Source organism: Vulpes lagopus, chromosome 21, assembly GCF_018345385.1.
Source record: "Vulpes lagopus strain Blue_001 chromosome 21, ASM1834538v1, whole genome shotgun sequence".
NCBI classification, from domain to species: domain Eukaryota; kingdom Metazoa; phylum Chordata; class Mammalia; order Carnivora; family Canidae; genus Vulpes; species Vulpes lagopus.
The window spans coordinates 5148630-5174822 of NC_054844.1; the positions used below are offsets into that span (position 1 = coordinate 5148630).

Below are 26193 nucleotides of genomic sequence, written 5' to 3' on the forward strand. Positions count from 1 at the left end.
GAGAGTTTGGTGAGGACAGGGACAGAAGTCCAGCCAGGGGCCCTAAACCCATCAGCCACAGTATCCACCCCAGCTTTAGCCCCTGCCATCTGGCCTCCTGCCATTCCCCCCATCCTTTAGTCTGGTCTGACTGAACAGGTTTTTGGAAGAGGCCAAGGTCACCCTGGGGCCGACCTCCACAGATGGATTCAGCCTGAGACTACAGCTGCGGTCCAGCTCAACCATGAATGCCCAGGGCCAATACATACTCCTTCATCGTGGTGGATCATCTTTAAGCCAAATGAGGTCTGGGACTCAACCAGGTAGGATGTGACTAGATCCAGAAACTATAAAATCCCCTTCCTTGTCTTGACTTCCCCTTTTCTTTACCCCATTCCCTTCTATACCCTCAATTTCCTCACTTCCCAGTCTTGTTTGTTCTTCAGGCACTCTTGGCTTCAAGAGACCATCATCACTTCTCTGAGGTTAAGGTTCAAGGAAGATGAGCTCCACATGGAAACCTGGGCACATACTGGTGAGAACACATGACTGGGAAACATCGCAGGGACTCAGTCAAGAAATGTCAGCAAGTACTGGTCCCCATAATTCCTTGGGCCAAGGCTTAGCACTCTCAGGAGAAAGCCAAGATGTAAAGGAACACTGGTTTTCCAGAGGAACCAGGCTGGAACTGTTGGAGGGTGAGTGGGGGTAGGGGGTGGTTATGGCATCAGAAGCACTGAATTCTTGCTCTTTTTTTTTTTTTAAGATTTTATTTATTTATTCATGAGAGACAGAGAGAGGCAGAGACACTGGCAGAGGGAGAAGCAGGCTCCATGCAGGGAGCCTGATGTGGGACTTGATCCTGGGACTCCAGGATCATGCCCTGGGCCGAAGGCAGGCGCTAAACCACTGAGCCACCCAGGGATCCCCAGCCACCCAGGGATCCCTTGAATTCTTGCTCTAATGGGCATATTGCTTTGTGCTTCATACTGTTGCCATTCAAGTTGGCATAAAATGCATTCTTTTTCGTGGGGGCTTATGATACGAAGTGAAAATGCTTCATCTTTTTTAGAAAGTATGGTTTTAACCATCAGTCATACTTTGAGTATGCTTCTTCGAGAGCATGTATCACCTTTTACTGAACTATTCTCTTCATGCATTTATTTCCTCCACTAGACTGTAAGCTCCTCAAAGATGAGGGCTCTTGCTTGATCATTTTATGTAAGTAAAGGAGTAAATAAATGATGAAGGTGACGGTTATGTAGGTAGCCCATACAGAGGGAATTCAACTTTTATTCTTCATCTTTTTGGATTTATCTCAGAGCTTATTTCAACTACCATCATATCCAATAATTCAGACACTAAAAATAATCTGGTATAAAACAATTAATATCAACATCTACTTAAAAGATAAATTAAGGTGTGATGTTTTGGTTTGCAATACATTAATTTAAAATGGTGAACTTCATGGGGCACCTGGGTGGCTTAGTCAGTTAAGCATCTGACTCATGATTTTGGCTGGGGTTATAACCTCATGGGTAGTGAGATGGAGCCTCCTCAGCAGGGAGTGTACTTGAGATTGTCTCTCTCCTTTGTCCCTCTCCTCCCTGCTCATGAACAAGCACTCCCCTTCTTGCTCTAAAATAAAAAAATATTTAAAGAAATGAGGTAAAATGCTGAACTTCAAAACTGTGTATGGTTCCATTCAGATAATGTTAGCTTGCTCCCAGTCTTGAATGTAATCCTCAGGTTACAAGTGAGGAGAAATGATTATCGCCAGAAATCAGATGGCAACATGTTTCTTGTGATCACAAAGCACAAAATATCGGCTCTAACACACAATCAGATTGTGTGTCTCCTAGGAGCTTTATTGTCCACCATCCTCAGATGCATCCTTGGACTTGCCAAGCTCAGGCAATCAGAGAACCACTCAAGGGCATTTTGCTCTTTATCAAGTGGCCGGCATTTGAGCAAGGACTTTATAGGGGAACAATTTCTCTAAACTTAGTATCATTTACCCTGCTTCCACTCCCAGCTGTAATTCATATTAGAGAAATCACACTTTATACTAGACATTCCTCTGAATGCAGAAATTCCTACTATTCTTAAAGAACAAAAAGCCACAGTGAGGAATAAAAGACTTGCCTGGGTTCATTTAGTACTGACCTCTTACTATGACTTCTGTGCCTCCAAATAAGGTTCCCACCCCCTTCTTCTCATTTTTTTATCAGTCCTTTTGACCCTACATACACAAAATTCAGCTAAATATAGTAAATTAATTTACATAGTCCATTTTCATGCTCACAGAGAGCCAAGGTTATTTTATATCGCTTCACTTTCTCTGTGATCGAGTCACTATCTTTCCCGCTTTGGGCCTCACTTTCTTCATCTTTAATAGAAAATGAGCAACTTGATGATTTCAGAGTTTCCCTCTTGTTTGGAGTCTGTTTTTTTCTATTCATCACAGTATTCCTGGTTTCTGGCATGATCCCTGGCATAGAGGGAAAGCTTAATAAACATTTGTTGCATTAGTGAATTAATCCAATTATGTAGTAAATCCATCAATCACATGATATGAAGAGGGAATAACGGCTTAGCTTTAAGTCCTAACCGTGCATTAGCTTACTGGGTACACTTGGTCAGTTGCTTCCCTATTGTAAGGCCAGAGAGGAAACAAGATTTACCCAACATCATACAGCCAGTAAGAGCAGAGCTAGGGCTAGGACTCAGGTCTTCTGAATCTCTTCTATAAAAACGCACTGCTTAGAAATCAGATGTTTAAAAAAAAAAAAATCAGATGTTTTTTTAAATTAGGAGATAGCATCATGTTCTATAGATGATTACTTTTCTATCCAGACCCTAGATTTAGAGCAAAAACTATAAATCTGAAGAACAACACACACATGCCTTCAAGAAAGGGGGCCTCCAAGGGTGCCTCTAACCAACAATTTCTTCATACCTGCCAAGTGGAGATAAGCAACCACCAAGTGAGCTAGGTGATGTGGGCTGATCTGACAGCCCTGCTCACCCAGGGTTTGCAGTTTCCTCCTAGACGCAGCTCATATCTAGGCTGGTGACAAAGGCTTCTACTTTACTATCTCCTAGTGTGGGAGCCAGGATCTAGAAAGGAGCCTTGAAAGCAGGAACTTAAGTAAAAACAGTTTCCTTGGACATAAACATTCTGTAAGGGCAGAGGTGGCCTCCATTCTTATTGACAGTGACCCTGGTGGCCAGCTGTCTGCTTGAGGTGACCTAAGCTGAAGTGAGGATGTCCCAGTGTCATTTGGGTTCTTTCTGTAAGCTCCCCTTTACCTTCAGCTTTCCCCGCTGCCCTGCAGGTAGGATCATCTTCACCTTCTCCTTATCTGGAACAGCCACTCTGAGAGTAGGTTTGAAACCAGACCCCAGGACACAGTCTCACTAATCAGAGGGACCACAAATTTTGCTGTGAAAGGCATGAGATTTGGGGTCAAACAGACCTGGACTTGCATCCAGTTTTGCTGCTTATTCGCTGTGTGACTTCAGGCTAGATATTTAATTCTCTCTTTAGTTTACTCTGTCAAATACAAATCATAACAGCTACTCCATAAGATTTTTGTGAAGATTAAGTGTACAATAGTTCTAAAACATCTAATGCAATGCCAGAAATACAATTAGTACTAAATAAATACTATCTAAACAATTCTTTGGTGCCCTCCAGCTCCCTGAAGTCCTGAGATCCTTCCCAGGAGTTTAAGAGCTCCTCGAGGGAGGGAAGGAGAAGTGAGGTGGGTTATGGATCCCCTGCTCTAGCTACAGCAAATGCCCTATTACCTGCGTCTGTTTCCCTTCTGAGCAAAGTCTGAAATCTCTGCTCTGGTTCAGTCCCTTTGTGTAGCAGATGAGGAAGCAGAAGCCCGGGGACCTTAGAAATGTCATATGGCTATTCCAAGATGATGCTGGGAACTAATATCCTGTTGTGGCTGAAAGCACAGGTTCTGCGATTAAGCTGTTTGGGTCAGATGTCTGTTCCGTTAGGGCTTAGCTATGTAATCTTGAACTAGTTGCTTATCCCCCTTGTACCTCAATTTCCTCATCTTGAAAATTAAGTATAACAATGCCTGTTTCCAAGGTTTTTTTGTGAAGATTAAATAAACTTTTATATCTCAAGTATTTAGAATGGCATCTAATATATAGTGATTGCCAAGCATTAGTGATTATTATTGGAAGACTTGACCCCACTTCACAGTCTAATAAAATTTAACTATGAATAGGATACTGACGTTTAGTCTGTGCACATCCTTCACTGCAACCCGGATATTGTATGAGATGAAAAGAGCTTCTGCTGGCTATGACCAACTTGGACACAACTTCAAATATCATGTCTCCTCCAGCCCTAAAGCTTTCCCCAACCACCTTTGCTGAGAGAATGGTGAATAGATTTAGTTGAATGAAAGGGAAAAGATCATTCAGGACAAAATAGATGACATGAGAAGAAGAAAAGCTCTATTCTAAGCAACTTCTTCCTCAACATATATTACGAGGAAAAAACTTGTGGAACAGGGATAAGTGGGATCGTTTGGGCACCATTTTGACCACTAGAGGTCAGTGGAATGTTTGCTAACAATGAAGTGTGGGTTCCTGTGGAGAGGTAGTGTCCACAGCAACATTAGCCTTAGTACCACTACCACCTTCCCTTGGTGGATCTGGGTTTGGTCTGCTTTCCAGGAACCTATACCATGCACATTTGTTCCCTTGTCTCTTCTGTAACCAGGCAGCATTCGTAAGTATTCTGGCCAAGGTCAGAGGGTGTGGTACACTAAAGATTTCTTTCTCTTCAAAAGCCAACCTGCCTAAATGTTCAAGACTGTCTTCATTTTCTAACAAATACAGTCCAAACTCCTCAAGGCTCTCGCGAAGTTGGCTTCCCTGACTTCTATCCTTCCATCTTCAGCATCATGTCATTTCATCCTCTCTACCTGTCTCTGCTCACTCTCTGCTCTCATCACAAACCCATTTGTAAGACCCTTGCTATTCTCAGATGCCTGCATAAAACACCATAAATCAATCAGTATTCTCCACACCAGATATTCTATAACATGCTGTCCCTATCCTATGCTTGTTACCACACACTGCCGTGTATGACAGTTGTTCTTGCAGTTGCCCTGGCTCATCTGCTAGACTGTAAGCTCCTTGAGGTCTTGGACCATGAAATACTGATTTTTTTTTTTTTTTGTAAATGCACAGTTTCTAGTCTAAATGTGATGTCCATAACTATTTGCTGAATGAACATATGAGTCAAAGAATGAACATGGCCACTGTTCAAACACAGAACATATTTTTCACTATAGCTTACAGTACCAAACTAGGATGTAAGAACCTCTGTGCAGAAAGAAAGAGATCCAGAAGCTTCCCAGAGGCTATCCACGTCAAGCTTCATCAAGACAAGCTGGTGCCTCAGTATCCCCACTTTGCTGTCATTTACCCATGGTCATGTTCTCTGCCTTTTCCTGGATACAAAATTAGGTTACATATTCTCACCTCCCTAACAATTAGATTTCATCATGTTACTAAATCGTGGCCAACATAATAGAAACAAAGTGGTGTGTACTTCCTTACAGCTTGGCAAATAAAAGCCTACAAGGTACCATCCCCTATTTCTTTCCCCTAAAGGACCAAGAAAAGGTGGAGCTGGATATATATATATATATATATATATATATATATATATCCCCATGCAAAGCTCATCTGCTGACTAAGAGCAAGAAATTAACCCTTTGAGAATTTTTATTTCTCAGTATCTGCTTCATCTGGTAATTAGATTATAATTTTTTACCATGAATATGGACTGTACCTTTTGGGTTCCCATTGTTTCAGTGGGCATTAACAGACTACTTTAAAAGTTTCTAAGATAAGAATCTCTAACAGTAACATACGCTGGCACATAATTTTTTTTAATTTAAGATTCATTTGGAATTTTTGTCTAGCATAAAATTTCATCTGAAGTAACTTTGCCTAAAAGAGAGTCATTTTGATGAACTATAATTTCTGAAAACTTCCTTTTTTTTATTAGTTGAGATAGCCCCTTATTTTACAACAAAGGAGATTTTGTACATATAGTGTGGATTATTTAGTTTAACTCTGGCCAAAGCGATTTTTATATGTTTTTTTAAGATTTCATTTATTGGGACGCCTGGTGGCTCAGTGGTTGAGCGTCTGCCTTTGGCTCGGGGTGTGATCCCGAGTCTGGGGATCGAGTCCCGCATCGGGCTTCCTGCGTGGAGCCTGCTCCTCCCTCTGCCTGTGTCTCTGCCTCTCTCTCCCTCTCTCTCTCTATCTGTGTGTGTGTGTGTGTGTGTGTCTCTCATGAATAAATAAATAAAATCTTTTTTCAAAAAGTTTTATTTACTTATTCATGAGAGACACACAGAGAGAGGCAGAGACACAGGCAGAGGGAGAAGCAGGCTCCATGCAGGAAGCCCGATGTGGCACTCGATCCCAAGGACTCTGGGACCATGCCCTGAGCCAAAGGCAGACGCTCAACCGCGGAGCCACCCAGGCATCCCAGCAATTTTTATATGTTGAGACATTTGTACACTGCTCAGTACAAAAGCATTATGAACATATTAAGTCATTTAACCGTTGAGAATATTTAAACTTGGTACTGCTTGGTACTGAACATACTTAAATCAAATTCTGGAATCTGGGGCTTGGTATCCAAAAGGGAATTAGAGCATTTCAAGGTATAACAAGATTCATATTTGAACCTTAGTATGTATTTTTCTCTTAGTATTACCAATGAATTAAGCTCTCGTAAAGTAACCAAATGAGAAGGGGAAGAATAAGAAAATGAAAAATGAAGAAAACAAAACAGTGTCACAGGGAGGATGGTTTTAACTTGAGAAAGACTCATAGTCACGATAGAATGTCCCAAATTTCAAAAATCTGCTTCTCTGCCAAAATCATTGCATTTCTTGGTTGATATTTGAGTTTTAAAAGGGTCAAATCCTTTTATCTTCTGTATCTTTAGAAAGCAGCAAGAGAAGAAAGCATGGGTCTCAACCCCCAGAGAGAAAATTGTCACTTCTTAATTTTTTACAAAATTTTCTCGTCTTTTCAATTAACTTTCTATCAAATGTAAATACAAATTTAAACCTAGACTTTTTATAGGATTTTCCCTCTTCATCTAAGTGATGTCACAAATCAGTGTAAAATCAATGATCCAAGATGCTTGGTGGATAAAAATAATCCTAGTTATTTCTGGAGGGTGAATTGACATAAAAAATTGCATTGGTTACAGTATGTTCTAGAGCTGGTTCTATTTGACTGTATGTGTACGATGATGCAAAGTTGAAACCGAGCTGGGAAATTTCATTCTAGATCTCACTAACTACTGGAATCAATGTTTTAATTTCTTAGTGGAAACTTTCAGTTGCTTGATTCTGTAATTGAGAATTTTTTTACTGTTCGACATCATTTATGTTGTATTACAACACAAGTATAAAAAGTAACCTATGGATTATGCTTTTCCATAACTTTTTAAATGTGTGTACATATATGTAATGTATAATGTATATTAAATGAATTCAACATGCATAAATATTTTTTTAACACAACAGTGAACTATTTGCACCTTTTGATAGTGCTTCTGTTTACTTGCTTTGGCATAAAGAATGAACCTCTGTATCCAGATAATGTTATCTGGAATTGCTCTTAGATATAATGCCAATTAATGTGAAATCACAAATAAACAGTACTTTAAATACAAAAAAAGAAATTAACTTTTTGATAGAGCACAAGCCATAGCTCTCTGGGCTACAGGAAGGATGGTGCCTTTGAGGGATTCAAAGGTCAGGGATTCTTTTTTTCCCTTCACTGTTGCAAAACAGATGAATCATAGAACTTTAGAGCAAGAATGAATGTACCTAACCCTCAAATTTTATTTAACAGATAAACAAATTCAGGACCAGCGAGATGAGTCAACTCGCCCAAGGTCACACAGCTACTTGGTAGCAAAAACAAGATTAGAATGTAGGCCTTTTTCTCCTTCTATATATCAGGCTTTCAAGGGTGTCCCAGAGTAAGCCAAACCAATTCCTGAGAAACCAGAGCACTCAGTTGTTATATTTCTGCCTTGCAGCATAAAATAATTCAGGAGACTGCCCAACTACTGAGAAAATGCCAAGCAAAGATATTAAGTTTCTATATGATAAGAAAAAATAATGGCTTGCAACCCTGGAGCACTAGGAATCCAAGATTAAAACATTAAGCCAAGGGTGGCAGGAATTGTGGCTAGAACACAAAAGATGTTTGGGAGAATAGACGATAAGTTAGCTGTAGGAAAAAGGGTCCTAAAAATGTCCTTTGGCTCAGTTTTGAGCCAGCCCCTGGATCTCATCTCCATAATGACTATATTAGTCTGGAGGACCTGTACAGGAAGCTTCCATCTTCTAAGAGAATTTATAAAATAATCATGAACAAAATGTTGGTAGAAATACGGATGGTAAAAACATTGTGGTTTGGTTTCAGATGGAAGTAAGGAAAACATTATTGGAAACCAGAGGAAAGGTAGTCCTTGTTATAAAATGCTAAGAGCTGGGGCCCCTGGCTGGCTCAGTTGGTTGAGTGTCTGCCTTTGGCTCGCGTCATGATCCTGGGGTCCTGGGATCCAGCCCCCGAGTCAAGCTCCCTGCTCGGCAGGGAGCCTTCTTCTCCCTCTCTCTCTGCTGCTCCCCCCTGCTTGTGTGCTCTCTCTCTCTCTCTTTCTCTGTCAAATAAATATATAAAATATTTAAATAAAATAAAATGCTAAGAGCTTGGCTGAATTGTGTTCATGTTCTAGTGTTTTGTGTTCTAGTGTTCTTGTGCCTTGTAGAACTTGCAAGAGATGAAATTTTCTATTTAGCTGAGGAGCTTCCTAAGCAAAGTGTTGAAAGAGTGGCTTGGTCCCTCCTAACGGCTTACAGTAAAATGCAATGGGGGAAAGTCATTGGAGACAGAAATGTTAATCAAAAAGGAACCAGAACATGGAGGTTTGGAAGATTCTCAGACCATACATGTTGCAAAAAATAAAGTTTGCTCTGAAGAGATCTCTAACAGTGTGGCTGAGCAACCACATAATAAAGGATCATGAGTGCAACTCATGAGTCTAATCTGCCTTTTCAACAGATGCCAGAGGAGATGGCATTATACCAGTCAAGACCCTGCCAGTTTGAACTAAAAGGGACAAGGAAAGTTGGGAGGAAATGCATGAAAGCTGTTGGACTTCTTAGATCCTACAAGATGAGACCGTAAAGCTATTTGGCTATGAATGTGTGCTATCCTTCCAGAAGAGGGCCCAAAGGCAATTCAGAGGGGATCCTTGGGTGGCTCAGCGGTTTAGCGCCTGCCTTCAGCCCCGGGTGTAATCCTGGTGTCCCAGGATCGAGTCCCACGTCAGGCTCCCAGTATGGAGCCTGCTTCTCCCTCTGCCTGTGTCTCTGCCTCTCTCTCTCTCTCTCTCTCTCTCTCTCTCTCTATGTCTATTATGAATAAATAAATAAGATCTATTAAAAAAAAAAAAACTACTTCTCTCAGAACAACAACAACAACAACAAAAAAGCAATTCAGAGATCATCAGGGATGCCACTCCCACCCCAGGCCCAGAGTGCATAGGCCCAGGGATCTGGAGGGAACAGGCAGGGGCAAGGCTATCTTTACCTCTTTGTGAAAGAATGGGACCACTGCAGAGAGCCACAGCATGGGCTATCCTCCCCCACCCCCACAGAGAGCCACTGCACATTGTGCAGCCATGGGTATGATGCTGCCACCATGGTGAGCCTAGAGGGCGGAGCGTTGAGCCAAAGATGATTATTCTTGAACTATAAGATCTCATGGAATTTGCCTTGCTAGGTTTTGGACTTGCTTGGGACCCATTACCATTGCCATCTTTCCAATTTCTCTCTTTGGAACGGGAATGTCTATTCTGTTCTTGTCCCACTATTGTCCTTGAAAGTACATCTTATTTGGTGTTATAGGTTTACAGCTAGAGGGGAATTTTGTCTCAGGATAAAAAAAAATACCTCAAATCTCATTCAAATTTCATTTAGATGAGGACACCTGGGTGGCTCAGTGGTTGAGTGTCTGCCATTGGCTTAGGGCATAATCCTGGGGTCCTGGGGTCCTGGAATCAAGTCCTACATTGGGTTCTCTGCAGGGAACCTCTGCCTATGTCTCTGTCTCTCTGTGCATGTGTCTTATGAATACATAAAATTTTTAAAACAAATTTTCATTTAGGTGGCATTAAATGAGACTGGGCTTTAGATGTTAGAGTTGATGCTGGAATGAGTTAAGACTTTGGGGGCTATTGGGATGAACTGTATGAACTCTGCATGCAAGAGGGACATGATCTGGGGGGACAAGGGACAGAATTCTATGGATTGAATTTTGTCTTCTTCAAAATTTTTATGTTGAAGTTCTAACCTCCAGTAAGATAGTATTTGGAGATTGGGCCTTTAGAATGTAATTGGGCTTAGAAGCTTAGATGAGGTCATGGGGTAGAACCCTCATGATAGGATTAGTGTGTTTATAAGTCATCAGATCTCTCTCTCTATCTCTCTCTCTCTCTCCCTCTCCCTTTCCTTCTCTCTCTCCATCTCCCTCTCCCTCTCCCTCTCTGCAAGGATACCATTGTCAATCAGCCAGGAAGAGGGCTCACACTAGGAACTAAATCCTCCAGCACCTAGATCTTAGGTCTAGGTCTTCAGAACTGTGAGAAATAAATGTTTGCTGTTTAAGCCATCCTGTTGATGGCATTTTTTTATAGCAGCCCAAGCTGACCAAGAGGGGTTTGCTAAGGTCCTCACAAAGAAAACCACTGGTTATGCAACTTACAGTAGACAAATCCACAAATAACATGGAGAGGGAGAAATTGAAAAAAACACATGGATCTTGGGATAGAAATCAGAAACACAAGTCATAATTTAGCACTAGTATCTTTATAGGGGTCACAGATACCTGAGGTATTTGGGTTTTTAAAAAGTGAGGTTAAGTGCTGAGAGATCAGGCATCTCATATGCTTTTCAAAATCATTTCTTTTAGGAAGTCTTTCCTAGCCTCCCACTGGTTTCTCCCTGAAGGTTTAGGAATTTACAGAAGTATTTCCCACATCATCCACCAAACCCTATCGTGCAATGTAGGCAGGAATACATATTATTTTCTTGTCCCCACAGAGTGACAACAAAAGCAAAGTACTCATCTCCATCTCATTCTCCATCGTGCAATGTAGGCAGGAATACATATTATTTTCTTGTCCCCACAGAGTGACAGCAAAAGCAAAGTACTCATCTCCATCTCCAGAGGGACAGCAAAAGCAAAGTACTCATCTCCAACTCATTTCTACTCAATTTCTACTCATTTCATCTCATACAGGCTGCCCTGTACGTACCAAAAACCGTTCACGTGTTTTGTTTTAAGGCACTTTATATTATCTTCATTGACCTTCCTCACAAACACTGTGAAGTGGTTGGTACCACTAGTCCATCTTTTTTTTTTTTTTTTTTAATAGTCACACACACAGAGAGAGAGAGAGAGAGAGAGAGAGAGAGAGAGGCAGAGACACAGGCAGAGGGAGAAGCAGGCTCCATGCACCGGAGGCCCGACGTGGGATCCGATCCCGGGTCTCCAGGATCGCGCCCTGGGCCAAAGGCAGGTGCTAAACCGCTGCGCCACCCAGGGATCCCTAGTCCATCTTAAAGATAAGTACATCGGGGCCCAAACAAGCTAAGTAGCTTGCCTAAGGTCATACCATTAATAAATAGAAGAACTGGGACCCCAGCCCAAAGTATGTAACTCCAGAGAATATACATTTAACGCCATGTAGCACCTCTCTCCACGCATGTATGTAAGTGTGTATGTGTGTGTACATATGCACACAAGTGAAAGGCATACAGTGGGAGGACAGGGGAGTAATTTCTTTGGGTCTATTCAAACTCTTTGAATAAAAGTTCCACATTAAGGGGTTGATTTCTATTACTTACTAATAAAATCACCTTTTTTGTGTTAATACTTGTGTTTAAAAGATACTTACTATTGAAAAACTCTTTCTTCCTGAAATGAAGACTGGGGAAAAGATATGACACAGAGGCAATGGCATTGGTGATTGCCATTCCTACTCCTTCATCCATTTATTCTGCAAATGTTCATTGAGTCCCTTTCCTATGCTAAGCATAGCATAGATGACACAGGCCTCCCTGGATACAAGACCTGGTCTCTGCACTGGCCATCATCATGCTCTAGACTCTACAACTGGAGTTGATCTTTCCATGAGGCCTTGTTAGGGTAGCCTCTGACCAGAACTCTCTAGTACCTGTGTAGACAATCTTTGTGGCAGATGGAGCCTTTGCCCTGGCATTCAGTGGCAACAAGAAAAGAATGTGCTTTCATTCTTCCCAGGCTCTACCTGGGTGTGGTGGGTGCTGCTGTCACTAGAAGGCTTCTGTAAATAAAGCCTGCTTAATCTCCTTAGCCGGATGGTGGTGTCAGCCGGCTTGGAGCCGGCAGGAAAGCGGCACCATGCTTTAGATTCCCCAAATTGTTAGAGGCCGTGGGTGAGCCACAGCAGATCCCACATGAACAGAGGGACCTGTATTGGCTTGCCCAAGGGAGGGGAGTAGAGTTCAGGGTTTTCTCTCTGTCTGCTGATCTGGGCATGCTCTGTGAGGCGTCTTCACCAATACAGAGGAGCTGAGCAAATTCTCTGGATGCCAGGAAATTGAGCAGTTTCCAGGAGCACCAACATTGCCACTTCCTCCCCCACTGGATAATTCTCCAGGATTTACACAAGAAACCTGAAATTCTCAGCCTGACCGTGAGGCTCACCACACCATGACATACCTGGGGTTGTGTAGCAGTGGATCTCAGAAGCCTATACAGTTTGTGGAGCCCTCTTTAAGAAAAAGAATATAAGATACCTAGGGCCTTTCCCAGGGTCATTGAAGGGGTCTGCGGCAATGAGGGGACTGAAGCTCAAGCTTTATGTCATGAAAACAGCCTCTTTTGCCCACACTTACCTTTCTAGGTCTTTCTCTTGACCTCAACATGAATTCCTCCATTCCAGCCAACATTTCTACTCAGTGAGCATCTTCCATATCCTGTCTGGCATTCTTACTTATGTTTCCATGAGATAAGCCTGTATGTAAAATGATCAGTAACTCTTTGAGATGCTTCATTAACAACAATAATTTTTAGGGTGACTATTTCATTGGATGCCTTCTCTGTCAACATTGTGCTAGATACTTACATCTTGTAAGATAGGGATATATTAAATAGTATTACGTTCACATTGTGTGTTATACCTTAGAGATGCTAAACGACTTGTCACTGGCCCCACAACAAGCAAGTAGCAAAAAAAAAAAAAAAAAAGTGTAATTTTAAAAATTGCATTTTCCAACTTCAAAGTTAATGCTCTTTTATCTACACCAAACTGCCTCTGTTCCTTTCTGTGTTCCCTATAATAGCCCCCTCAAAGCACAGTGCCAGACATATGGTATTGTTCTCCAAATCACTCATACCTGGTGAGAATGTCTCAGAGGAAACAGAGCCAAATGGTTGTAATTTGGTATTAGAAAAATACTAGACCTCCTAAATGTTTACTATTTAATGGTTATTAATTGGCTGTTTTATCAGGCATCCTATTTCTGCTTTCCACATGCACTGGCCCAGTCTGTGTTTATCAGTTGGCAATACTACAATGATGCTGGCGGGGGGGGGGGGGGGGGGGGCGGGCGGGGGATAAAAGTCTGAAACTCAATGGCATTCAATTATAAGCATTTTTCTTGCTTCTGCATCTATAGATCAGCAGGGGCTCAGCTGATGTAGGGTGACCTGGGCTTGCCTTGGCTTCTAACCTGCTCCACATGTCTTTCATCCTCCTTGGGCCAGTGGTTTTCCAGTGTAAATTCATCCCAGGACAAAGGTGCACAAGAGGGCAAGACCAACCATCTAAGCATATTCAAGCCTTTGCTCATGCTATGTTTTCTAGCATGTTGGCCAAAGAAAGTCAACATGCCAAGCTCAAAGTCCGGGGCAGGGAAGGACACCCAGCCTACAATGAGACCACAGCAAGGGAGAGACATTTTGCAGGGGGTGTAGGGCTGAGACTACTGATCAGTATACCACAGTGTATAGTCAAAGAGAAAAATGCCTGCAACTCATGTCAGAACTCTCAGTATAGGTTTCCAGTCCATTTAAAATATCATTCTTTTCAAAATTCTCCATTTTAATTTCACATACAAATAAATATATGCTATGTAACAGTTTCAGAGAAGAGGGGGAAACAGGGAAAGCACTGAAAAGTCAAAAATCCTGGGTCACCCAACTTTCAAGAAAAGCAGACCAAGTTGAAATCTACTCTTGGAGACTATAAAGGCAAATCCTTGGGAAGGAAGCCCAAGTTCATTCCCAACTGTCCTGGTCTTATCTTGAGGAGCAAGCACTTCCAATTCTCCACCAGAAAAGATTGGTAAGGAACTTTTCAAATCATTTGATATCAAGAAGTGAGACAGTTTGCATTCTTTCCCTGGACCATACTCTGATTAAAAGTATGGTGTCCTACCTATATTTGAGCTAGCAATCTGTCTGTTAAATTGGACTAATTCTAGCCTGGGGGGATGTCAGGTAGACAGAGGAAAGCAACTGGAATGCACTTACAATAAAACAAAGGAACAAAAGGTGGAAAGGCACATTGGAATTCTTGAGGAAGAACCCCATACTTAAGTTGTCAGGAAATGCATTCTTCTTTTAAGACTGTTTTGTCATTGTCACTGGAAATTAATGTCAATGATCACTTTTTAAAATATCTTTCAAGAAATACGTGTAGTAACTATGCATTTTTCCAAAGTCCAGAAATAGATGCACCAAAATAGTAAGGGGATTATTTTTGTATAATGAAATTATAAGCAGTTTTTTATTTCTCCTTTATTTTACTTTTACCTTCTGTTTCTCCTCTATTGACCTCATGTTAATTATATAATAAAAAGGTGAAGGAAAAAAATAAAATAAAATAAAAAATAAATAAAAAGGTGAGGGGGAGGTTAAGAGAGGAAAAGGAACAAACTTAATTTTTTTTCCCCCAGAAATGGACAGTCATGGAGCAAACATGTTTATAATGTATCCCAAAGCATAGTCTTCAGACACTGGTTCCCCATATTATTCATAGTTGTGTGTTAGTGGTGATGGCTTCTGAGATAAATAAATCTGGGGAGAGTTGTCTTAGAACAAATTAAAACTTAAAAAAAAGGAATGAAAAACCTGCAAGAGTGAATAGTGAAGAGTAAGCAACATTCCCAACCATACTACACAAATGATTCCTCCTTCACAAAGTAGCTCTCCAGAGCAGCACCCCTTTAGAATTGTTATTTGAGGCTAACATTGCCGGAGTATCCATTCTGGCTTAAAGAATGACAAGTCAGTTAGGCAAGGCAAGTAGACTGGATGGTAGCCAGGACACCTGTTCAGGTCTGTATTGCCCTCCCTTGCACTTTGTGGACCCTCTCTCTCAGACCATCCCCCTCCATCCTGTACACACTCCCCTCTGCCCTCACAGAGCTTCAGTGTCAGAACCAACCTGGCAGCCTGTCCATGTGCAAACTCCTCAGCTAGGCTAGATGCTGCTCTTGTGTACTCTTGTAGAGACCTGGGGTGCCCCTTTACATAATATAGATCATTCATTTTTCAAGCCATTATTCATTCAACATGGAGTGCCTTACACGAGCAAGACACTGTGTTAGGAACTACGGACACAAAAGAAAAGCACTCTCTTCACCTTCTTGGAGTTTAAATTCTATTCAGGAAATTTAATAGGGCAATAAAAGAATCAATAAGAATAGTCATGAGTTGGTAGTTGTTAAAACTGGGTGGTGAATAAATGGAGTTATTTTTACCATTCTCTCAACTTCTTCAAATGTTTAGAATTTTCCATTAAAAAGGGTTTTTTAAAAAAAATAAATACAGGAATCACAAAAATGCAAAATTATATCTATGGCAAGTGTCCCAAAGAAGACATAGATGGTGCAATAAGAGCACATAATGGGGAGATAACTATAGGTAAGGGAGGTTTTCCCAGATGAAGCAAAGAGTGAGCTGATTTCAAAAGAAGGAACAGTCACTGAGAAGCCGAAAGACAGAGGGAGGAACTTGCAGCAGAGCGGAACAGCAAGAATGGAGGGCTTGTCGTGGAGGGAGGACCACACACAGGGGCTGAAGGAAGCCAAAGTGACTGGAGCCCTGGGGAGGAGAGAGAAGACACTGGGAGAGGTGCCAGAGAAGTAGGGGCCAGACCAGGTCTCCTCCTCCACTAGCTGGGGACCACCAAAAGGAGTGCTAGGTCCCTTTGGTTCATCTGTAGCCTTGAATAGTCTCTACAGTGTCTGCAGAGCAAATGCACAAATGAATAAATAAAGACTGAATGAACAGACCATGGTTAGACAGAGGGGAGCCAGTGCCAGGTGCAGCTAGGTGGTCAATGTCCTCAGATGTTCTGTCCTAAGCGACCCCATTCCCTGTCTATCCATTTCCACCTCTGAGACTAGCAGTGGTTGACATCAGATAGCCAGTATTCCCCACCTCTGATGTTTCCCTCCATATGAAAGCACCTCCACCCAGAGCTGTCATAGGGCATCCTTGACCCTTGGCCTCTCTGCATTCCCTCACTGGACAGCCACTTCCTCTTCTTCTGCTTGCAGGACAGCTGCCCACAGAGCATGCTTTCTGCCTTGCTCCTCCATGCCCTTGGATTGACATGAGGCCTGTCCCCAGGGAAGGCAGTCTGCCCACTGCTAGTGCTTTATATTAATTAGCCCCATTGCCCATAGATATAAACCACATTCTCTGAAAAATCAATAATAAAGCGATGGTTTAGCCCTGATCACTTCCTTCTTTGTCTTAGATCTCTGATGGTTCTGAATTGAGATGGAAAAGAGGAGTTCCGTTTATGGAGCCCTCCCAGAGACCTCTACATCGACACTTCCACTATCCCTCCAAGGGAACATCACCCTCTGGGGCTCCCAGCATTGGCTTGGCCACCTGTCTTAAGACCTCAAGGCCACAGCCCTACTTCCCTCAAGCTTCCACTTAGACTTCCTATCTCTGGCGCTCCTAGGTGGCTCAGGTGGTTATGTGTTTGCCTTCCTCAGGTCATGATCCCAGGGTCCGTTGGGCTCCCTCTCCCTCTGCTCCTCTCCCTGTGTTCTCTCTCTCTCTCTCTCTCTCTCTATATATATATATAGATAGATAGATAGATAGATAGATAGATAGATATACATATATATATCTGTCAAATAAATAAATAAATAAAATCTTTTTTAAAAAAATTTTTTAAAAACCTTCCTATCTCTGCTTTTGGTCCTTGCTGGAAGAACTGACTCTCATTCTGTCATTCATTTATTTACTAAGTAAAGTGGAGAAGGTTCCTTCTCCCATGGGGCCTGCCATCTAGGGAGAATCAACCACAAGAAAGAAGCATACATAAAAAACAAGATAATTTCAGAGACTAATAACTACCCTAAAAATAATATAAGGCAGAGTGCCTGAGTGGCTTAGTTAAGCATCCTACTCTTGATCTCAGCTTATGTCTTGATCTCAGAGTCTGAGTTCAAGCTCCACATTGGGCTCCACACTGGGTGTGGAGTCTACTTTAAAATAAATATATATATATATATATATATATATATATATGGCAATGTGATGGAGAGTATCTGTGGGCAACTTCAGACTAAGTACCAGAAAGTGGTATTTAAATGGAAACTTGAATGAGAAGAAAGTAGCCATGCAAACATCTAGAGAAGGAGCATTCTGGGCAGAGGGAACCATATTTGCAAAGGGCCTGAGGTGGGAATGAGCTTGATGTGTTTGAGAAAGAAAAATAGAGATGCTATGGCTGAAGCACAATGAAAAGAGGGGAGCATGATGGGATTAGAAATTAGGTTCAGGGCCAAGCCGCACGGGGTCCCCTGTGAGGCTGTGGTGAGGAGTTGGGAGTTTGGGTCACAGTGCAATGAGAAGCCACTGGGTGCTTTCTTGACTGGGAACTCCGGGAACTTTGGTATTCTTGACCCTAGACTATACTCTCTCTAGTTTGAACCCTCTTTTGGAATATATCATGAAGAACCCTGAGCCTTTCCCATGGTGTTCACTGTTCTCGTAATGGATGGTCACTCTTGTCAAGTAGAAAATGAAATTATAAATCATTAAGAATTCAAGTTCTACCCTTTCAGTCATATCCATGGTTGCTTGTTGGGTTTTTCTTTGTTTTTGTTTTGATTTTTAAGAATTACAGTAAAGGGCCAATGCGTAATGCAAACAAGTGAGTCAGTGACAGTAGAGTATCAGGCAGTTCTGAAGAAAAATCTTTGGGACACCTTCAGGTCTCCAGACTGGGCAACCCCCTACTCTGTGTATGCATCTTTCTAGTCAGGGGCAAACTCTGAAAAAAATAAAATAATATGCAGCAAGAATGGTCAGGAAAAACAAAAGGGAGTGCCAATTATTTCAGTTAAAAAGAACAAAGAAACTGGAAGTGCATCCTCCAGAGAGACATATTACAACACTGATGGGGAAACCCCCTCCTTAATCAACGAAGCACTCTGAAAAGCAGACCTGAGCAGAGAGGAGGGGAAAAACATAGATAGTTTCTAAGTTCCCTTGTGGAGTTTATTGTTCAGAGCAGATATTATTGGGGAATGTAGGTGGTGTGGGTGGGGGAGCAGGAGAGAATCTCATGTTGGGATTGTACCACCCAAACTGAAAACTCCACTTTTCTCACTCTGCTCTGTCAAGAACCATTTCCAGGCACTAAAAGAAAGAGGCATCCACTGGAAGCCCCAAACCCTTAAAGCAGCTCCAAACTGGCTTTGCACTCGATAACTTGATTGGCTATAGAGTCTTCAGGGTCACATGTCACTTCCGGTAGATGAGGATGAGGCTTTTGTCTCTAGTAAGCAAGTCTCCCAACCAGAAGAAAGCTTCAGGGCTCATAGTCTCCCTCTATCATAGGCAAAGTGGAACTTCCCTGATCTTAACAAGTCCCGAGATCACAGGGATCTCTAATTTGTTCACCTTCAGAGAACCTCAGTGAGGTGACCCCCTACTCCCCTAAGCTGCAAACTTTCTGGATTCACATACTTCCCAAATAGTTACTGTGCAGCTGGAGGCAAAAGGTTTCAGAATTATCTAGAGCACTTCTTCCTTTGATCTGTGTGCCATGCTATCAGGAGCAGAAATCAAAAAGAAGCATTCTGCTTTGCTATGCAGCCAAATGAGGAACCTCTAAATCCCCTGGAAGGTCCCCCTTGCTTGAAGTGCCAGCAGGGCAGCTTGGCAGGGAGCCCAGCTGAGGAGGCTGTTAGCCTCTTCTTCTTGCCGTCAAGATCTCTATCTACAAATTGCCTTATGAGACCTGCCAGACAGAGATGGTGAGAGAGAGCTGTTGGGGAGACCTGGATAGGCCAGGTACCAGTGCAATCAAAAGTGAACAAAGCTATTACGAAAAGCAAGGGAGGTATGCAGGGAAGCCAGAATGTCCCACACTTGTTTGAGTTTAGTTCCTGTCTGGACTTGAGGCAAGACTGATGGGGTTTCTGAAAATGCCCCTTCCCTTTCCCTCTTTCCAGGTTCAATTCATTTCGATCCAGCAAACTTCTACTAAGTGTCTGGAATGCACCAACCTGACTCTGAAGGTAAACGGATGTCTATGGCAGTGTTCCCCCCAAGGTGGAAAAATGGGCTAGCTAGAGCAGGGCTCGGCAACCTACAGCCCCCAGGTCAAATGTGACCCACTGCCTGGTTTTGTATAGCCTACAAGCTAAGAATGGTTCTCACTTTTACACCTGTTTTTTTTTAATCAAAAAAGGAATTATACAAAAAAAAAGGAATTATACGTTGTGGCTTATGAAAATAATATGAAATTCAAATTTCAACGTCCATAGATGAAGTGTTATTGGAACACAGCCATACTTGTTCATTTACCTACTGTCCATGGCTGCTTTTGCCTTACAGAGACAGAACCAACTAGCTGCACCAAAGACCATCCGACCAGCAAAACCTAAAACATTTTACTCCTGGACCTTGACAGAAATAATTTGCCAACCCCTGGACTAGAGTTATGTCCCCAGCAACTTTTGCACAAAAGGTCCATTTCCAAAGTTAAGGAAAATCTCATGCTGTCTAAGTATTCTCACATATTCTATTATTTCTAACAAATGATGTAATACCTGGTTTCACTGCCAGTCTGCTATGTTTATGTTGAGTTTTTAATATTCTGGGGGGGCTGAGGGGAGGGACTCAGCCTCCCCTGGTTTAGAAGAGAGATGGGAGTGAGTTCAAGGTGAATAGGCAAGTACTGGTGGTGGTGGAGCCACCACATGCAGAGACCGCATGGGTTCAAATCCAAGCCCACCAGTAACGAAAGTACGACGTTGGGGAAGTTGCTTCACTTTGCTCTGCCTCAGTATCATCATCTGTAAATTGGGCATAATAAAAATATTTACTTCACAGGATTTTCCCAAAGATTGGTTAATTAAAAGACTTAAAGTACTTAGTAGAGGGCCCATTATTATTAGCGTTAGCTAGCATTATTAGTGAGAAATGTCACAACTCCTTCATTTTGTAAAGCTGCGATACTTGCACATTATCATTTAGTGATTAGTGATGCTGGCTAATGTTTACATTGCTCTTCTAATGAAGGCAGTTTGCTTGTTTGTTTTAAAACAATCTTTGGCAACAGGTAAAAGGGAATTTAACTAGTTATAAAATTAAGACAAAATCTCTCTAGAGAAAAACCATCAAAAAGACATGACATAAGTTTTTTTCCTACAGTGTAGACACAGACAGGGGCTAGCAGACAGCCAAGCCCAGCAAGATAAGCAGGATGTGTTTTTCTGTTGAACATTAAAAGAACTTTCTTGTGGCATCAAAACATAGAGCATAGGGTTAAAAAAGTTAAAGACACGTCAACCCTGATAGACACCCACAACAGAATAGAAAAGCTAGTTAGTGGCTGTTAAAAATAAATCTGGGCACTCCTAGTCAGTGAGCATTTTATTCAGAACTGCTTGGTAAATGTGAAGTTAAATACCAAGTCTCTTGGTGCATTATATGATTTTGAACATTGATCTAATTTGCACAAGTAGATACTGGAGAGTTATTTAAATGGGAGATAAGAGTGTAAAAAAGAATTACATTCTTGTAGAAAGAGCACTGAGGAGCCAATTCCACGTTTCTAACTTCTCTTCACCTGCCGGAAGCTCTTGAAGCCTGTACACCCATGGGCAAGCACCAGCACTCTTTGAGATGGCAGTTCCCCTAAACTCACGGCAAGGGCTAGGAAGAGGAAACCATCATCCTCCGCAAGGCTTGCTGTGTAGCCCCCATCCTTCTGAGTGACGGTCAATATCACAGTGTGACAAAGAGGGCGGTGACTGTGTCACAAAGAGCAGCCCTTCCACCAGCGGCTGTGTGACCTTCAACCAGCCATTTCCCTCTCTGGCCTCTGCTTTCTCATCAGACAGAGGAAGGGAGCCGACCCATTGAACTTTAGGTTTCCTCTGAATTATTTAATAGAAGCCATGACCTTTAAGCTGCAAACTGGCAACATGACTCTTGTCATCTCTGTTACTGTATTTGGTCAACTCTTGAGGGTGGGTAGCCGGGGCAGGTGCAGGCAAAAAGAATGAGTAAAATGACAAAGGCAATTGACAGATATTCTAAAAACTTTATTTTCTCTTTCTCTGAAAGAAACTCATAAGAAACCAAGAGGATTGGCTTCGGTTTGACCTTTCTGGCTTCTATTAAACATCTGTCATGGGCTGAGTGGAGTGTGACATGGTCCCCAGTGGATGAACTGCTCAAAACTCTGTTCATGGCAGCCTTATGTATTAATTAATTGCACAATGGCCAAGATTACTTGGGTAATCCATGGAGATCCCTTTAATGATATCATCTATGGCATTTATGATTTTGGAGAGACCACAAGTTGGTATGTCCCATTTTTTCCCCACCCTCCTCTCTTCCTACTGTCTACCTGCCTATGTATCTGCTGCTTCCCTTTGCCTTTACAGAGGTCAGACTATTTCTTGCATGTTAGGATATGACCTGCAGGGGACTCGGGGATGACAGAGGCCACTAGTTGCAGTCCCATCGCTTAAACAGGACAATCATAAAGAAAAGCCTGGGAGGAAGAATTTGCTGCTATCCTGTTGGAGCTTCACTTCTCAGACCTGGGGAATCCATCACACCCCTATTTTTAAAGAAAAGAAAAAAAAAATAAATATCCTCAAAGAGAGACCTACCCCCTCCCAAATAGTGTATCAGGGCAACTATTAGGCAGGGTGGGAGTAGTCAGAAGGCAAATCAGACTTGAAAGGTAAATTACTGTTTCGTAAAAAAAAAAAAAAAAAAAAAAAATGAACCCATGCAGTGGTACCTGCATCCCTCAGGGAAAAGTATTGCCTGCAGAAAAGTGAAGATTAGCAGCTCCATAGGGGACCTTTTTGAAGTATTGGAGCAGAAGTTTTGAAGTACTGGACTTCCCATCCTTGAAAACACCTTTAAACCCCATGAAGACAGGATATTTTTTTCTTTTTTATCTTTGCGTTGGTTGATATTACCAAAGTACTCGGAAGAGTTCCTGCTACAAAGTAGAGAGTCTGTCCATTTCTTGACTATGATGAGTGCTGCTAAAACCCAGGAAACTGTCTCTTTGCATTTACCTGAGGCTTGCTGAAACCCCACGGTATGTGGAAGAGAAACAGGTACCAACAGGTGCTAGCAGAGACTGCTCCTTCTTGTGTACTGGTACCCTGAGTGGGTACCTGAGGTCAGTTCTTCAGGAAACACTCTGAGCTGGAGGTTTACAGAAAGTTTGCCAGGCAGTGTTGGGGGTAGGGGGGGCGGTGAGTAAAGAAAGTAGTACAGTCCCAACAGCCTCAGATGGCCCGATGTGGGGTTCTGGAGATAAGATTAGTTCTAGGAGTTGTCCTGCCCTGAGGAAAAGGGGAGCAGGTCTTTATATACCTTTACATACATGCCTGTCACTGGATGTGGGCTGCCCCTGTGGAGCACATGACCTTGGGTAAGGTGGCTTCAGCAAAGGGCAATTCCTAGAGATGGGCCAACCACCTACACTTCCAGCAGCTGAGAGAATGAGTGCTTCACCCTAGGGTGGATTCTGGGCAGTAAATCACAGCACTCAGCACAGTAGGCTTTCCCTGGAAGTTTGCAGGAAGGGAAATTTTCATTATCTGAGTACCACACACTGATAGGGTGGCTGACTCACCTGGGGTTCCCTGGTAGCAGGACACAGATTTCAATTCTGGCTCCCTTAATCTGCTGATGGGAAAAGAGGGAGACCACAAACAGATAGGAAGCTGCAGCACTAGGCATGGACCCAAAGAGGGACTAGAGTTAGCATCACTACAGCTTCTGGACACCTCTCCTGACCACTGCCCTGACCAATGTACTCCAGTCTTTTGTTGCTGTTGGTGTTCCTCCTTTCAGCTCTCTGCTCAAGATCTTAAGTATTTGGAAAGGGGATCAGATTGGTGTAGTTTAATTCATGTACCACCCCTTGGCATGGAAGGAATGGTCCCTCCAAAATTGCACACAGTGGGGGTGGGGTGCCCCGAGGAAGAGGAAATATATGTTGAGACACACACATACATTCACATGCATACACACATACACAAAACAGTGGGAAATAAGTAGCTAGGTGGAGGCTTTCTTTTCCCCCCAAGTCAAAAAGGTGTGAACAATGGACTGAGACCTCACACTGGTGCAAAGGGGATAGTAAACATCTTGGCAAGAGTCAGATCACACCTCTAGGTCACCAAAGCAACAGCATTATAAAATTAGCATGACGAAGGGTGCCTCGGTGGCTCAGGCCGTTAAGCATCAACTCTTGATTTTGGCTCAGGTCATGATCTCAGGATCTTGAGATCAAGCCCCCCACTAGTCTCTGCACCATGCATGGAACTTGCTCATAGAAAGATTCTCTCTTTCCCTCTCTCTCTGCCCATCCCTTACTTGTGGTGGCTTGCACAAGCACACACACTCTCTCTCTAAATAAATAAAATGAAAGAAACATGATGAAGCTCTAATAATCTAAAAAAGTTTTCATCCTTAAAGGAGAAGGGAAGACGAAAAGGAGGAGGAGGAGGAGGAGGAGGAAAAGAAAAAGCAATGTCTTCTAGCTGGGAAGTTTCACATCACAGTTTTCTAGAGAACAAAATACTGACATCCTTTTTCAAGATAATGAACAAATAAAAATCAGACCCTCCCTGCAATTTTTTTTTTTGCGCACTTTCCCCTTGCCTTTTTTTTTTTTTTAAAGATTTTATTTATTATTCATGAGAGACACAGAGAGAGAGAGAGGCAGAGACACAGGCAGAGGGAGAAGCAGGGAGCCCGACGTGGGACTCGATCCCGGGACCCCAGGATCACACCCTGGGCCGAAGGTGGCACTAAACCGATGAGCCACCTGGGAGTCCCTCCCTTTGCCTTTTGAGTTGAGTGATCCCACAGAGGTTAAGACTAAGAGAATGACAAAGGAATGGAGTTTCTGTTCATTACTCCAAGGGGCTGTTGCATGTGGGCCAAGGCTCACATAGTGTAGTGTTCAGACACTGCATGGGTGCTGGAAATTATATTTCATGCAGCTATTTCTCCAGAATACAAAGAGATCTCATCATCGAGCCTAGCACAGTGTCAGATGGAACAGGAGCTCAACATGTGTTGGGAGTTATATAGGGAAGGGAGGAAAGGGCCAGGAAGCTTGTCCTTGACCCACCAGCATTTAGAGGATCCCACATCTTACTCAGACAGGATCTTCCCTGACCAGCAACTGTGTAGAGACATCTAGAAACAGACTTGAGGGAAGGAAAGCAAGGATTATTGAGGAATCTCCCTCTGATTATCAGAAGAGTGTAAGTTTTAGTAAAGCGTAAGGTAGAGACATTCTGAGAGTCTTGCACTATCGATGATTTATTCAAAGAACTAATTACTAAAGGGCTAACCCGAGGGGAAGGCATGGAGTAATGAGAATATATAAGCCACTTCTAATCTAATAATTTTATGCTACAGATGAAGACACTAAGGTCTAGAAAAATAACGTGAACCTCCACTTCTGGCCAAAATGGAGCAGCACAGGCCATATTTACCATTCCACTTAGAGCAGACAAAACAATCCTCCAGGATCAACATCTGCCTCTCTCCTCTGAAGACCAACTCAGGACTGAAAACAGGACTAGGACTAGCGTGAAGGAAGTAAGACATACCTGCACAAATGCCTCCTTAAATTTTGCACCCTTGACCTCTGCTTGTCTGAAGGGATGATTACATATGGTTGAGGTAAAGCTCCAGGTAAAGAGGCAGAGATCTTAACTGGGTGCTCTGAGCTTCACTGCTCATCTGGTTTGGGTTTGGACTTTAATAGCATTTACATTCATACCAGCCCCCCTGCTTCTTCCACCTGAGCCTCCCCCACTGAGAGTGCCTCCCCACCTCCCCATCCCCAGTGTGGCTGCTGCCTGGAGCCACATCCTGATTGGGGTCACCTCCCCCAGTGCTGTCCTGCCAGAAGCTCACTTCCCTGTCTTCCTGGAGCATTGGCCACCTGACCGTCCCTAGCATCCATCTCTGCTTCTTTTCCCCGGCACAGACATTGTACTCATGGCTCCTGTCATTCACTTTCTGCAGTAAGTAGTCCAAGTATAGAGAAATTTCCAGCAGAGTGGACTGGACTGGCCCTTTCTCTTTTGTGCAGATGATAATTTGGGGTGACAGGTGGAGTTTGGGAAAGGTGTGGTGGAGGGAGTATGCTAAAAGGCAGGATAGATGCCACTGTGATTAGACATCTGTTTTCTAGCTATCGCGGGACAGTGGGACTGCCCCTCTCTCTAGAAGTCAAAACAAAACTTAGAAAACCCAGTGCAAACACCCTTTCCGTCCCGTACTTCCCAAGCCTTCTCTTCTTGGGAAGAGCCCCCACCCCACCTCCCTTGCTTTGCTTGTAGCTCAAGTCCTCTGCAGATACCAGTTTCTGGCCAGCACCCCGGGTCACCCTCTGCCCAGATGGAGGGAGGACAGATGCCTTTCCCTTATCACAACCAAGGACGTGACTTACCATAACAGAATCTTGGGTTAGGAAGGCCCCCTCAAGGGTCATTTCATGAATTCCCCTGCCTCCAGCTAAGTTTTATTGTACTC

The 26193-nt window shown here is 42.8% G+C and overlaps 1 protein-coding gene across 1 annotated transcript in view; it reads right to left on the reverse strand.

Moving 5' to 3' along the window:
* The window catches only part of LOC121480096 (ubiquitin-conjugating enzyme E2 N-like), a 36460-nt gene that overhangs the window by 4992 nt on the left and 5275 nt on the right, over positions 1–26193 (reverse strand). The window contains exons 3-4 of the mRNA XM_041736391.1: positions 25263–25308; positions 21217–21367 (exon numbers count right to left, since the gene is read on the reverse strand). Of these exons, the coding sequence (XP_041592325.1) occupies positions 21217–21367; positions 25263–25308 (197 nt within the window). The remainder of the gene's footprint in view (positions 1–21216; positions 21368–25262; positions 25309–26193) is intronic.